The sequence below is a fragment of the Solea solea genome, chromosome 8 (genome assembly GCF_958295425.1).
Source record: "Solea solea chromosome 8, fSolSol10.1, whole genome shotgun sequence".
NCBI lineage: Eukaryota > Metazoa > Chordata > Actinopteri > Pleuronectiformes > Soleidae > Solea > Solea solea.
In genome coordinates this window covers 4,348,307-4,363,672 of record NC_081141.1, presented here as the reverse complement: position 1 = coordinate 4,363,672, position 15,366 = coordinate 4,348,307, and the positions used below count along the sequence as shown (strand labels likewise).

At 40.7% G+C, this 15,366-nt stretch overlaps 1 protein-coding gene across 2 annotated transcripts in view; it reads left to right on the top strand.

The window, feature by feature from the left end:
* Positions 1–15,366, top strand: part of galnt9 (polypeptide N-acetylgalactosaminyltransferase 9) — an 80,009-nt gene that overhangs the window by 39,433 nt on the left and 25,210 nt on the right. For both annotated transcript variants that reach the window (XM_058637076.1, XM_058637077.1), the window contains exons 5-6: positions 2,609–2,806; positions 12,009–12,126. In XM_058637076.1, the coding sequence (XP_058493059.1) occupies positions 2,609–2,806; positions 12,009–12,126 (316 nt within the window). The remainder of the gene's footprint in view (positions 1–2,608; positions 2,807–12,008; positions 12,127–15,366) is intronic.

Genomic DNA, 15,366 nt, shown 5'->3' with positions numbered 1-15,366 from the left:
CAGCCTCAACATTAAAACCACTTGAAGCTTCAACTCTTCTCTATGGGACGGCAAAGAATAGGTTTTTTTCACCGCGGTGAGCTCGGCGGTGATTGGACGAATGCGGCAAAAACGTCACTTCCAGGGAAGCTCAGCTTCCATGACAGTGGTTTGGGGAACTGCCTGAGTAACAGTAAAAACACTGTTATCACATAATTGTAGTTGTTGTGACCAGCAAACACAACCGTTCTGGAAGAAACAAAAATCCACGGATACTTCACGTAGACAGCATTCATAATATTGGGGTTGTTGGAGAGGTGAACGTGGACATGACTATGAAATGACCTAAGGTGTCCATGAGAAACTTAGTGACTGATTTTCGGACATTAAGCTACGTTTAATCTTTTTCGCGTTAAGCGTTTTAGAATGGCTTCAGAGAAGTACCATCTGTCTGCCTCTCAGAACTGCGACTGCAGCACTTTTACCGTCCCATCCCACGTTATTAATTGATGCTTTTTTTGAAAGTACTGCCTAATTTTTTTTAGTGACATCATCTCATAGTCGTTCAATTTGGATCAGTTTCCTCTGCACATTTGTTGCCCCCACGCACCTTCATGTGATAAGTAGTAGTTTTGCTTTTGGAAGATAAATGGTTTTCCCTTTTTGAAGTGCAGTAGATGAGGAGAGGAAATGAGATTAACAGGAGAGAGAGACATCAATCAGAATGAAGACGGAGAGAGAGAGAGAGTCAGTGGTTTAAAAGATAGAAGGAAAAGCGTGGGAGTATAGAGAGATACGTTCATAATTTCATAATTGCAGCCTCCTCTTTTAAATTTAGAAGTATATCAAATAAGGAATTGGGAGTGTGAAGGTTTGCTTTGAAGATGGGGTGGAGATCATCTCTCAGCATGAGGAAGATTATCCAAATGCAGCCACTGCCAGCAGTGCTGCTGCTTCATCCTCCACTCTGTAGATCTCAACACCATGTTCCCCAGGCTTTAAATAGCACAGGGAGCTTTCTGCGAACGGCATCGCCACAAAACAGACCCGTAGTGACTTGTCTTACCGTCAAAGTCGTCCCTCCTGGCACCTAAACAGAAACCTGCTGGGAGCAGTGGTTACTGTGAGAAATCAAAGCTGTGGTCATAACTTTTAAATATTAATAAAGGTTTGTTCCATTCAAATTGTTGTCAAACTTTGAGTTAAGAGTAGTACTGCCTTTTTTTGGACGTCACGTCTTATGACTGGTTTGGTTTGTGTCAGTGTAGTTATTAATGGAAATTGCAGTCCGGTTACGGTTGTTTTTTTGACTGATATATGACTAATCTGACATTTAAAAAAAAAAAAAAAGGTATACTGTACCACTCTGTTATCTAGACAAATACAAGTATTGGATCTGGACTCGGCAGAATCGGGGCCAAATAAGCTGATCGTGATGTCACCACTTCATAGTTAACAGTGATAGAAACTAAACTTTCTATAAAGGCAAAAAATAGCTGATTTTACATTAATGTATGTTTATGGCTTAAATAATATATAGAACTCACTGGTTATGTGAAAGAAATCAGTGTTGACTATTAAAAGATGACTGGAAATAGACTACATTATCAATGTAATCATCGACCTGTGATGACCCCAATGCCGTCAATACACTGTGCCCTCATGGCTGTCGTGCTGCACACTGTACAGTATGTGTCTTTGAAACAGGACTTTATACAGTTATTTTCATAAGGTTAATACTGAGTCACATCAGTTGAGCTCCACTTGCCACTTTCAGGTGCTGGTGCTAAAAGGTTCCACATCCTCAGGGCCAAAAAAAAATGTTTTACTGAAGTGTGAATGTAGGACAGGCGAGCCCATAATTCTGATGAGGTTCTCCTAAACAGAGCAGGCCTGTTTATAGCCTCTCTTAGCGTTTTACGACGTTTCGTGAAAATGTCTTCTGCTCTCCATTTTGATCTATAAGAATATGTGCAGCCCAACTGAGAAGTAGCCGTGAGATAAAGACTGTGCAGGAAAAAGGCTGTTTTTCAGAAACATGCAACCTTTTTAACACGCAGCGCAGGGGGGGGGGGGGAGAAAAAAGATTGGATATTCAGTTGCTTCCCCAGTACAGCAGCCTCCCTTCTCACCTGATGTGTTATCAAGTCTCACTGCTGGGGAAAAGTGTCACATTTTGACATTTTCATTTTCACGAGAAGGAGCGATAAAATATGATATGGCATCATTTGCCGTCGCGCTGAACATTTATTTGGGCAAAAGGGAGCCAATCCTCGCTGTCATCGGGTACATGCAGATTTGACACACCGCATCAGTAGTGACAAGCCCATGTAAATGTTACACGAGGATGAAAGAGAGAGAGCAGTCATTGAGAGCTGCTGCTGCTGCTACTGCTGCTGCTGCAAATGTAGACCTACAGTAAATATCAATTCTCAAAATCAATTATATTTTAAAATACTTGCATTGATTTCACATTCTGTGAGCTGTCACTTTACATTCACATTGCTGCAGTTCACAAATTCACCGCATAAAACATCTTTATGCACCCTCTGCATCTGTGCCGTGAAGCATCCGCACGTTCACGTTTTCAAAGTCGTAACTTCTCTCTCTCCTTTCAAACGTTTCAAAGGGCGGAGCCGATCCTCTCCCGGATTAAGGAGGACCACACCCGCATCATCCTGCCCGCGATTGACAACATCAAGTTCAACACGTTTGAGGTGCAGCAGTATGCCAACGCCGCGCACGGCTACAACTGGGGCTTGTGGTGCATGTACATCATTCCTCCGCAGGAGTGGTTGGACAAGGGGGACGAGACGGCCCCAATCAGGTGAGGCCCTGGCTGGGTGAGCAGTGTTTTCATTATAGATGAGGATGTTTGATGAAATATGAATAACCTCAGGATATGACTTATTGATGCAGGGGGGGGGGGGGTCCAGCGTGCCACCCAAACACACGCAAATAAAGCCTCCTCCGTAGAAAGCTGCCTAATTACCATGGCGATGATGACTATCTCCATTTTGATGCAGGATCACAAGGCAACAGCCATGTGCTGCCTTGTATCGCGTTCCCGTATAATCACTGAATTGGATATCTGTGTCCTTGGTGAAATCACATTAGATTTGAATAGTATTTTGTCCATGTATGGAAAGTGTTATCTTTGATAGTTAAACTCTTTGTCCTCTTATCAATTCTCCCGGGACTGAGGCAAAAACACAACAGCGTGCAATGAACTTGGACTTGCTTATTATAGATGTCTGCTATTGATAAAACAGTGGCCCATAACTTGAACAGTTATTTTAATCAAAAATACTTTTAATGACCGCTGTTAAACTATTGCCTACATGATTTTTCATATCAAATGGCTGCCAGATAAATGTGAAATATACTATATGTAAAGAAAGAGTTGAGTTCTGTGTGCTCATAATCATTGATCATGGATTTTTATTGACAACAGATTGACTGTAGACTGAAGCCACAGCAGCTAATTGAATAAAATAAAACAGGCTGTAAGAAAATCTTCATCTTATTAAACTATGATTAGGGCAGTTTATGAAAACATAAAAAGTATGAATAAAACCTTGTTATTTTATGTGACTTGGAAAAGAGCATGTGAGTATTTCAGTGAGTAAAAATGATTTTATAGTCTCATCAACACTTCTTGAGTCCATAAAGTGAGTGGATGGAAGTAAGCCTCGTTTATAGTCGCGTACGGTAACGTAGTGGGAACTTCTGCAGAGAGCACGCAGCCTGTCCAACAGCCACAGAGGCGTTTATGCTCCTCTGGTGCTCGGAAGTGCAAGGCAGCGTACGAAGAAGCTAAGTCTTTGGATAAGCAGGAAGCAAAATTCTGTTTGCTTCAGAAGCAACTACTGTATATTATAGTGGTTACAAATAGAATAAAGTTACAGATGTGCTTATAAATTAGCCAGCTAATTGAAAGGTGCTGTCATGGTATATCATCTAAAAAAAATTAATGGTGTTGGAATTTTATTTAAAGCTGCTTCAGAAAGAAAGTGAAATTTGTCTTCCAAACATTGGACCCTCTTTTTTTTCTTTTTTTAAACACAGTTTTTTTTTACTTGTTTTGAGTTGAAACTGTGTTGGATAGTTTCTGTCATGAAGACCGAAAAGCAAAGATTCAGACACAGATTCACGATTGGGGACTCCGGATTCAGCCGGTCCGAGTTTGTTTTCACACTCTCACACTTTAGTGAAACAAACCAAACCTTTTGAATAATGTATTCCCCTCCTCGCCTGAGGCGGCACTGCATCAAGAAGTACTGACGGAGAAGACGAGACAACAAGAAAACTTGCTCATCTGTTGGTTAATGCAGGACAACTTCTGTTTCCTTCACATAAGAGCAAAACATGGAGCGTTTAATGTGAAAATACGACACATACACTGCAACAATGGGCTTTGACATTTCTCCTGGCTATCGTTCTACACACACGTGTGTTTTGGTTGTGTTTACCCACAATGCCGTGCGTTGCCCTGCATTTGGTTCACTTGAAACGAAACAAAGCAGACTTTCTAAGAAAACGAATTAGAAGGGCTGGTGTGAATGAATTTGTTTTCCCAAAAAAAAGTTTTTCTTGTTTTGAGCTGAAACTGTGTTTGATAGTTTGCATTTGACCACTTCCTGTGCAAGAATTCTGTCACGAAGACCAAAGTTAGGAACTAAAAACAGTTTCATAGACAGATTCAGAGTTGAAATGTAAAAAAAAACTAATAAAATGCCCATTGTCACGAGACTGGACTGCCGGGAAGGTATGGAGTTTATTTCCAATCCATCAATAGTCACAAAATCTGAAAATTCAAGATATTGAATATTGATAAGAAATAACCTCCATAGGAAGGCAAATTTGAGGGTGAGTGAGGTCGTAACCTCATGAGATAAACACTGATACAAGACAGAGCCGGTGTGTCAATGCCACACGCAGGACGGAACAACCTGGTGAAGAATGGAGTGTTGAACCCAGGTTGAAGAAGCAGCAGCAGCAGCAGCAGGAGGAGGAGGAGACCAAGAAGCCAGACCCATATAGACAAAAGCAGAGAAAGAGAGGACAGGACAAAAACACAGGCAAAGACGCTGCCAAAGCCATGACAAATGCAGCACCATGTGAACCTCTCTATGGTCTTGTAGAGCTGCTTGTAAATGCAAATGTGCTCTGTCAGTGCTCCCTCAGATACATTCATTGCGCGCACAGCGAAAGCATATTAACAGAGGTGGACAACAAGTGCCCGCGAATAGCGACGGTGTCATTTCTGGCACGTGCACATCTCAGCATCGCCGATGCTAGAGCCAGTATAATCCAGGTTTAAAGGTATCTATTAATCAGACGTGCATACCACCACCAAAATGTGTCACCTCTTCCAGAACATTAAGAAATTCTTTTTAGATTACCCTGACTTTGTTGCCACGGCAGCAGTGACTGATCTTGCATGAACATAAAGGTGAGACACGGACGGGGGGAGGGGAGACAGCAGTAAGTGTAAGAAGTGTTAAAACCAGCACGAGAGGTGTAGCTGTAAAAATTGATGCGCTCTCTTTTATTCATATTCCTCCCGCTTTCACTATATCTTTGCCCTGGCTCCAGTCTAGAATAAATTTCAGCAAAATGTGAGGGGGAAGTATGCACATAGCAAATGTGGTCACTGGCAATACACCAATTAAAATGTCCTCTAGTAAAACGTGGTAACGGCGTACTCTGACTGTCCCTGAGCTCTGATCGTCCCTCTGATGAGATGCAGACATTCATCCGTCTCAGTGCAAGGAAACGTATGGCATGACTGTGGTTACAATGGTTAGTAAAAGTAAATGCAGCAACTGAATAGCTATTATTATAGCTCCTTTCTCTCCTGCTTTTCTCTCTAAAAGCTAAAGTCAGTGCAGGAGCCAAGAGCACGAGGTCAAGCCAAAGACAGCTCAGTTATCATTTTCATCTTTTCTATATTCACGGCACTGCTACAGGTAACAAATGCTGTGAGCTCCGTGTTTTTCCACTGCCGTCCACTGCTATCCCAGTTTAAATCAAACCATGAAATATAACACATGGCGGAAACAGTTCTTGAAGTCACTCTTTTGAAATCAGTTTCACAGTGAATATTGAACTAAAGCTCCATTTAGAAAATTCGATCTAAAAATGGAAGTTGCAATATTTTCTTTTTAGCATTTTTTTTTAGTAAATAAAAAATCCATTCAGACCCAAAGATGGAAAAAAACTAAAATCAGGCATATGAAAGGTTTCATTTTAGATTGAAAAAAAACAAAAGAAAAACGTTCTTATTGTGTGATAGAGGAGATGAACAGGGTTTCGGTCCTTGAAAGTTTGAAAAGCAACAAAGATATTGCTTCAGTTACATTACATTTACATTAATAGTTCTTCTTAAAAGGGGCTGGGACGTCAAAGGGAAAACTCTCAATCACTCACGTAGTTAAAGAGAAGCAGTTTTGAGATGTCAGTGTCGGCGAAAGGTGCCTTAATTGCGAGGAAAAAGATTTGAAAGCGCTTTATTAACCCTCTGACTCTCACATATTTCAACTCCAGAGCAATTAAAAATGTCACATTGAGATCATTACAATTCAAACCACAAGCTCGGGGACACTCATAAAAGAGAAAAGCAAAATCAAAGAAGTACAAAGCAATCACATACAGTAAGCGCTCTGCTCTACTCAGAGTTCTTGAGCCTTTAGCAAGGTCAGTGTTCACAGTTTTGTGTGAATGGAACAGGGTTTACTGTTCCATTCATACAAATGAGCCCTTCAATCAATGTCACATTCCATTTGAACAGGTTTTTTACCCTCATTTGTGCTCCCTTTATTCTGTGTTGTACATATGTCGGTACCCGTGGACTTCATATGTCCTCAAGCAAGTTTCCATGGTTACTGTCGTCCTCATCGGCCCCTTAAAAAAAAAAATGGGAACACCACCAATTAGACTGGATTGTGTTTTCCAGGGAAGATGCGCGTAGAGTCAAAGTGGAAGTGTGCACAGATTTGTCCGTGTAGGACAGGGGAGTCAAACATTGGGCCAACGGGCCAGAGGCGGCCCACAAGAGGGTCCAATCCGGCCCACGGGACAAATTTTTCAGTTCCAGATACTTGTGACTACATGTTTTGTGATTTTTTTCTATGCATCTGTGATCTGTAAGTTGTAATGCACGCGTGTCAATGGTAAACCTAAGCATAATGTTTGTTGAAATTGCATTTATTTTTCTCAAGAAATTTCACGTTATTCGTAATATGTTTTGTAAAAAGATTAAATTGAGCCTTATGTGGCCCCTGAATTAAAATGAGTTTGGTGTAGGGTCTACACAAACCAACGTGGAATTGGATGGTTGACAAAATTTACAGCTCGCAGACCCTAGCAGACCTCTGCACACTTAAGGATGCAGAAAGCATGAGCCCCTAAGATGGGGCTCTAAGGGCTCTGAGTCTGATTCATGGCCTGTGGCTGCACAATGGATGATGAGTATTCAAAGGGCAGATGTAATTCAGAGTTCAATCTTTGGAAAACAATAGGTAGCAACTCCAATTGCAAATTGAACCGTTGGTGCGGTCAGATTGAAGTATAGATTTGTTGATTTGTATCACTCAGCTAAGGCGCTGTAAGCAGCACAGGAATAATGTGGCGACAGTCCTGAATTCTGCATGTTTTTTTTTTCAAAAGCTACTGGAAAAATTCATGAATTATTGATCGCCAACAGCCAGACTTGAGATGTAGAATGATAAGAGAACAGCCTCAGTCACCGCGCAGCCGTTTTATGTTCCTATTGACAGTTTGCTGCAAATGGACAGATCGCCTGAAGGGCCGGCTGAAGTGTGTTGACTGTGTGGATTGCTACTGGAAATCATTCTCCCACTTCCTCAAGGTTTCTGCCTATCATCCACAGAAGCTCTGTGGCCATCCGGTGCTCTGTCTCTCCAAGCCTTTTCTGAGTATTTGAACATAATTCTGCAACAACAGATTGATAAGGGAACACAAGGGCACACAAATACCACATTCTGACAGCAGGGAGCCTTGCAACAATCTTTGAATCGATGTAACCACAGCGACCATTGAAAGGACAGAGTTGGAGTTCTAAAAATCTCCAACCGATGTGATATTATTTTGATCAATATGGCAATATTTGTTTGTCATCAGGGGTTACTGATAGATACTAAAAGAAAATATGGTCATATCTGTGATTATAGTCAATTTAAATATAAGCGTGTAGACTGGATACTGGATATGGATAGTTATTTTTTTTTTTGGATATTATTTGCTTGTGTATTTAAATACATTTCAACTGGAGAATTAAATTCTATTCTAGCATAGAGCCTTCAAAAAAGCCTTTTTATTACATGAACTACAACATTAATCACCAAAAGAGAGTGCACACTTTTTTAACCTGACAGCAGTGATTGGCACAGGGAGAGCGTTAATTCCATGTTGTGTCATGATTGGATGTAAATGAGCCGGTGGAGTTTAGAGATAGTGGGAATTGTCCTTGTTACTTCCCGTCTTCCGGTCTGAACTTTGCCATTTCAGCTTCCGCCTCAGTTGCCTAATACGCTCAGGAAACAGATTTCTTTCTGTATCCTTGCGTACGTAATGTGTGTAATTGATCACTGCTGCAAGTGCAAGTCGTGAATTGACTCGTTATTATTTCGTCTTTAATCTTAAAGCAGAACGTTTTACTGAAGGAACATCTGGCTGCTATTATTAATCTAATTGGCCTCAGTTAATTGGCTTCAGTGGGTAATTACTTTTTCATTCCTTCATGGTTTAATTGACTTTTCTCCCACCAAACATTACCCAAACATAACTCAACTAACTATTACAGCCACCACCCTGACGATATAACTTTTGCGGCGTTATATCATTGATCCACTGCACCGTAATGAATGAGGTCAGACAGAGGTTTTAGCTTCATCATCACATGCATCTGACTCGAGGCACCGAGTCTGTACTTCAGCACAGAAACGGTCTGTTTCTCTGCTTTTTGAGAAATATTGGAGGCAAGAAAGATAGGTCACTTGTCAGGCAAGAAGAAAGGATGGGGTGAAAAGGGGGCTGAGCGTGTGCTGCGTCCGTCTTTTTATCTTCACAGCCGGTGCAAAAAATGGCACGTGAAATCATTTAAACAAGACAGTTTGATGCTACGTCAGGCAAAAAGAGGTTTATGTAAGCAAGCGAGCAAGTGCGGGTAAATAAAATAGTTTTCAATGTGGAACAGAGTCATTCACACCAGCTCCTTCTTAATCCAACCCTAGTTTGTTTGCCTGGAAAGTCCAGTTTGTGCAACCGAACTCTGATCCGCACCAAAGAAGCGAACGGTCGCTTCAAGTGAACCAAATGCAGGAAGTGGACTACAACGCAGAGCATTGTGGGTAAACACAACCAGAGCAAACGCGTGTATAGAACGACAGCCGGGAGAAGTGGCTGAGCCAAATGGATTGATCCATGTTTTGCTCTGATGTTGGAGGAAACAGAAGTTGTCCTGCTTTAACCAACGGATGAGCCAGATTTCTTGTTCATTGTTGTCTCGTCTTCTGCTTCAGTAACTCTAAATGCAGCGCCGCCTCAGGTGAGGAGGGGAATACGTTTCACTAAAGTGCAAAAGTGTGAAATTGACAACCCCAAATTGAACAGAATTCCCAATCGAGAAGAACCGGGTCCAGCGTAGATTATTAGGTGTGAAAACGACCTTAATCACAGCCTGCAGACTACGAATTGTAAGATTTCATTCAGTCTCTGCTTCAATTTCATTTTGAAATCAGGTTTTTTTTGATCGTCCAGACAGTGTTTTCTTGTTGCCTCATACTTTTTTCACAATGCCGCGCCCACAAAAAAACTGAACTCAAACTGGAGTAGCAAACACACTTTTACCTCCTCTATTTTTGTGTGTGTCCTTATAGAAAGAAGGATAAAGCCACTCAAAAAGAGCTCAATACTGTGTATGAATGTAATGCCTTTTGAGAGCCTTTGTCCCAAAGCACTTAGGACCTGACAGATAATAGCACTGAAAAGCAGCCCTGGGGGTGGGGGGGTGGGTACAGAAGCTAAAGTGGGACAATTTCTTTTACTAAAGGTGGAGAGATACATAGATAGATAGATAAATAACCATTGCTGTTGCTTGTTTTCGAGGTTTTTAAGTATTTTTTTGCTGAGTGCTAAAAACACTATTCTGGATGGGTGGGGGATGTATTTTTGAATGCTTTTGTATTAATTTTGTTCGTTTTAGTGTTTTCTACAGTATCTAAATATCAGTATTATAGTAAAAAATAAAAGTCCAACTCATAGTCGTGAGATTATTGAGAACTTCTTCACCAGATAAAGGTTAGGTTCTGTTAATCTGCATGTTTTTCCCTCTCCCTTCTCCCTTCTTCTTGTCTATTTCCCATGGGCCACTCACTGAAATGTTTGTGTCATTTAATTAATCTCCTGTTATCAATGTCAGTTTTGCCAAGCTGTACAGCATCCTATACCACGTCCATGCATCCTCGGTCAATAAAAGGATCATTATAGAGGGTCAGTTAACAGATAGATCCCCGTTAAGTATGCATTTGTCTTAGCAGGGTATTGGGTGGTTATGTGCTACTTAATAGCTTCACTGGAACTTCTGAAATGGCAACAGGAGATTGAGAAATGAATCCAACGCCCCCCCCCCCCCCCCCCCCATTTCTCCATTCATTGTGTTTGGATAAAGAACAGTTCTGTCTCAATTACAGCGGCTGCATTTTAAATTAAGCTGAGCTGAAGATAAAGTCAGATTGTTTTCATTATTCATCCCTGTAAAAATGTTCACATTGACACAAAGTGCAGCTCAACGTTTCTCTGTATTTCCACCGGAATTTCTGCACGGAAACCCTGCGCTGTAAGACTGTGCAGTCCCTTTTAAAAGTGACTGACAGAGACGAGACATTATGCATTCACTGCTGTTTTAACTCCAGGGATTGAGTTTTCCCATTCATGGTGGTTAAATTATTGGTGTAAAAAGAAACCCTTGCAGGTTTCTAAGGGTTTTATAGATAATGAAAACTAACAATATAAAGGAAACTAAAATTGAAAAAAAATAAATACATTTTGGTTAACTGAAATAAAAATAGAAACTACAGTTTAAAAAAAACGAATTGTATGTATATAAAACGAACTAGAATTGTAGCGAAAATGTGCTAAAAAATCTTATTTGAGACACCATTTTCATTCATAATAAACAGTTTGTCTTTGTTTACAATGTGGGACACAAGGCTGTGGGTTAGGGTCAATCCAATTTTGGGGGTCCAAAATTAAAAACTGCGTCCAAGTCGAGGGTCAGATGAACAAAAAGTTCAGAACAAATTATTTTCCTTTATCCATTTCCATCTTGCTTGATTTCCTCTGCAGTGGAACAACACGTCCAGGCCTGTAGTCACATGCATCTTAGCCAATAATGTACTGCACTCAATAGTTTTTACTAGATGTAAACCCCGCCCCCCTTTCAAAGTCCACATTTCGTTTGTTTATTTATTTTTATTTAACTTGATAGGTGTGGTACAAAATCAGTGAGCCAATGGAAACAAAAAAGCAGGAAAGACATAACATAATATTATCTCGCAGGGGCCGAATACAAGTGCATGGTGGGCCAGATGTGACCCGCAGGCCTTGAGTTTGACACCTGTGATCGAAGTGAATCAAACCTCTAGTCTAGAGGTTTATTAGTTTCATGATTTATGTTATGTTCATGTGTAACTTTTGACTTTAACCTGGCACACTAACTGCCTGGCAACATGATGGCATCTTTTGTTGGGTTTTTATGACACAATACTTATTATGACCTTTTTGAATCTTGCACCTGGCAAATACTCTGCATGACAAAAATAAATAAAACTAAAACTTAGAAAAACCTGCTTTAAAAACAAACAAAAAGTCAGAACTATATAAAAACTATTAAACTATTATCTATAATCCATTAATTTTTATCTGATGAAATGCATTCTCTGTGTTTTTGTATATGTTTAGTATCTAAATTGTAATATAACGCTGTTGTTCCTCTGCGCGTCCAGAACTCCGGCTATGATCGGCTGCTCCTTTGTGGTGGACCGGGAATACTTTGGTGAGATCGGTCTCCTTGATCCCGGCATGGAGGTCTACGGAGGGGAAAACATCGAGCTGGGCATGCGGGTAAGGACCACGGATTATTATCCATGCTGCTGATAAAAGACGATGAAGAAGAAAATTTAATTAGAGTTTTTTTTTTATCGTTATTACTTATTTAAACACAATTAAAAGTCACTGTGATAAGCAGGAGAAGAAACTGCTTTTAGTCGAGGCTCGGGAGTCGTGTGTAGGTGAACACCAGAGAGGCCATGTTTGAAAATCTCATATTTAAGTAATATTCAAATGGAACATTTATGCCTAATGTTTTCCAGCTGCATGGATACAGCTTAAGAGACAAAACCCAGGCCGTAAAACAGAGGCTGTGATTAAACTTTGCTAAGTTTCATACACGGTAGTGGGGGAAGAAAAAAAAAAATCCCCTTAATGTAAAACCTTCTGCTAACCCAAAGGCTCCACAGCCTCTATATGGAAAGTGTAAATCTCTTTTGCTGCTGCTTTGAGTTGAATTTAACGCTTCATGTGAGCGAAGGGCTTGCTGAAGAACTGGTTAGCGTTTAAATTCAGAAAATGTTTCTCTCCAGCCGAGTGGAACCGCTCTGAATCCAAACGCACTCCTTGGGCTTATTGGAATGAGAAATGCTTGACAGATCCCGCTCCTTCATTTAATGACGTCCCTACTTCCATTTCACAATCTCAAAATGGCTTCATCTCAAGTGTCGGTCGCCTTTGAAAAGGCACTTGAACAAAAGCCAGAGAAATTGATCTTATTTTACAGATCGCTGCGGTGTCGTATTAAACCCAGAGAACATTTGTAGCTGTTGATGAACATTTCACAACGCCCCCATTACACCACGTAGATTGTTTTTCCCTAAACCAATTGCCTATTTCTGTCTTTCGCTGTCGATAAAAAGGACACTTTTAGTTTTAGTATTGTTTTGCTATTAACAACGAGTGATAAATCAGCAGTCTGTATTTTGTTTCAGCTGCCAATGGCCTCGCCCAAGGTTACACGGTGCTTTCTCATTCTGTTGAGTTGCCTCCATGTATCTAACAAGCCATGCAGCTGAGTTAGACGGTGGTTTGTAGTGGAGATCAATCCGGCTACGGCAGCTAAATGAAGTTACAACAACTCTATTGAACTGAAATGCGTGATAAAGCATAACCGTCCTCATCGCCGCTGTCTCTCGTGAATATTTACTGTATCTTCTTGATTGATGAAGTGAGGAGAATCCACCTCGCTGAGACGCTGCCTGCGAACATAAACGCAATTACCTCTCTCTGTGTTTGGCTGTCTGTGTGAAAATGAAACAAATACCTCAGAATAAGGGCTATTCAGAACATGTACGAGCTTGAGTGGGTCTGCAGTCAACAACCGGCTGCAACTGTTCATATTGCACAGCTGCTAATGGAATGGATGGATGACAATTACTCCTCTCAGGCTACTGTGGCTCAGGCAGCTCATTGTACTGCTGGCGAAAGAGTTGCCATTTGGAATAAGCTTGACTGACAAGAACATGTTAAACAATTAGCCAGAGCGGCTGAGCCTGTCCTGGACCATCTGACTACAGGAGGCTGATGAAAGACAGGGTTCACACAGAAAGGTTATGGCATATTATTCATAATTCACAGAGTTCTATTTCTTTCTGTTGTTAGAAGGGCTGCCAGGATCCACAGAAAGTAGACGCTGATGTGCATGACTGATTATTTGGTACATACAGTATCTCTGTGTGTGGTGTTGTTTCTAGGAGGAAAAAAAAAAGAAGAAGCACAGAATGAAACCAAGGGAAGGAAAAATAAATCACAGATATCCTCGCTGTCTGTTCAGGTGTGAAATAATTTACAAGGCTGGGCTTGCAAATGAAAAGAAATGAACAGAGAGGGAATAAAAGTGCACAGACGGAGACAATGGATATGTAAACGATGCTCCCAATGTGATGGAGTGAAGGGTAGATACATCACCTGCAGGCATAAAATGACACACAGGCCCCTAGTTTGACATCTGAATTGAGTGTGAGCTTGAAATGTTGTTACTTTTACTGCATCTGCTTATAGCAAGGCGATAATGACTGTGAGTGCATTATCCGAGCAGGAACACTCCGCTTACCACGAGGTTAGCAAATATAGAAAAATGGTTAGAGACAGGACTGATGAGTTCTGCCAGACGTATCAATACGCGTTTACCTTTTAATGTGTCTCCCACTCCTCTCAGGAGACCAAGACATTACCTTTCATTTACAGTTTGCAGTGGGCACATATTCACTGGGACTCTCTGTGATTAAATATCGTGTTTTGCTCAGTATTTATATGTTTATCATTTTCCAGGTGTTACATTTTTCCAGTAAGTTAAGAAGAAATCCACCAAATCTCATTTGTACTTCGCATCGCAGCTATAGTGGAACATAAGGAATGAACCTGCAGAGGTATTCAAGTCAATGATTTATTCTGACACCCTCTATAAGTAGATAGGACAGAGAAGTCAACTCCAACTAGGGCTGTAAACTCCTAGTTCCTAGATCAATATGTTCTGGGTCGACCGAAATTCTGATTGGTCGATTTTTTTTTATGAAATTGTTAATTTCATACAGTCTATTGTTAATTTCATCAGGAGGAAAGTAGGGTGTTCTCAGAGCACACCTGTTTCAAAGGTATCAGTGTGTCTTCAGAGAACCCCCCCCTTTGTTTTCAATATTTTGGATTAGCCCAACCCATGAGAGACAGTTTACGTTCTTCAACATCCGGTGGGTTTAATTAATGTTGAGCTTTTTATTTTGGGCTATACAGTCAAGTCAGTCCTCCTCTGACATCCATGTCAAAGACATGCAAAGTTTGCATGTCTGTTTTGAGTATATGAACATATCAGAATTGGCATATTTCAATGTTTTAGCCTAATAATTTGTTTTAGAACTGCAATAACTATTTAATTAGTTGATTTTTAGTCAGGGCTTTAGTTTATTTCAGGGCTTCAGTCGACCAAGAATTTCTTTGGTTGATTACAACCAACTGAGCTATCTGTTACCCCACAGACTGTAAACAAATTACATCATGTACTCAGTACGTTCACAGGACCTTGATCAACAATTGAATTTTTTTGTCAGTGTGACTAAAAGTGTGTGAAGCATCATCATCATCACATGATGATGCTTCACAGTTCTCAACCTGGGCTTGACTCTGAAGTAACTGAAGTAGCCAGTGCACAGAGGATGACAGTGGTGAGAAAAACATGTCAAAATCCCTGATGGGTACATTTTTGGACTGGTTCAGAAAATGAGTTGATGCTCTGCCAGCTCAAATAATGTCCTATTT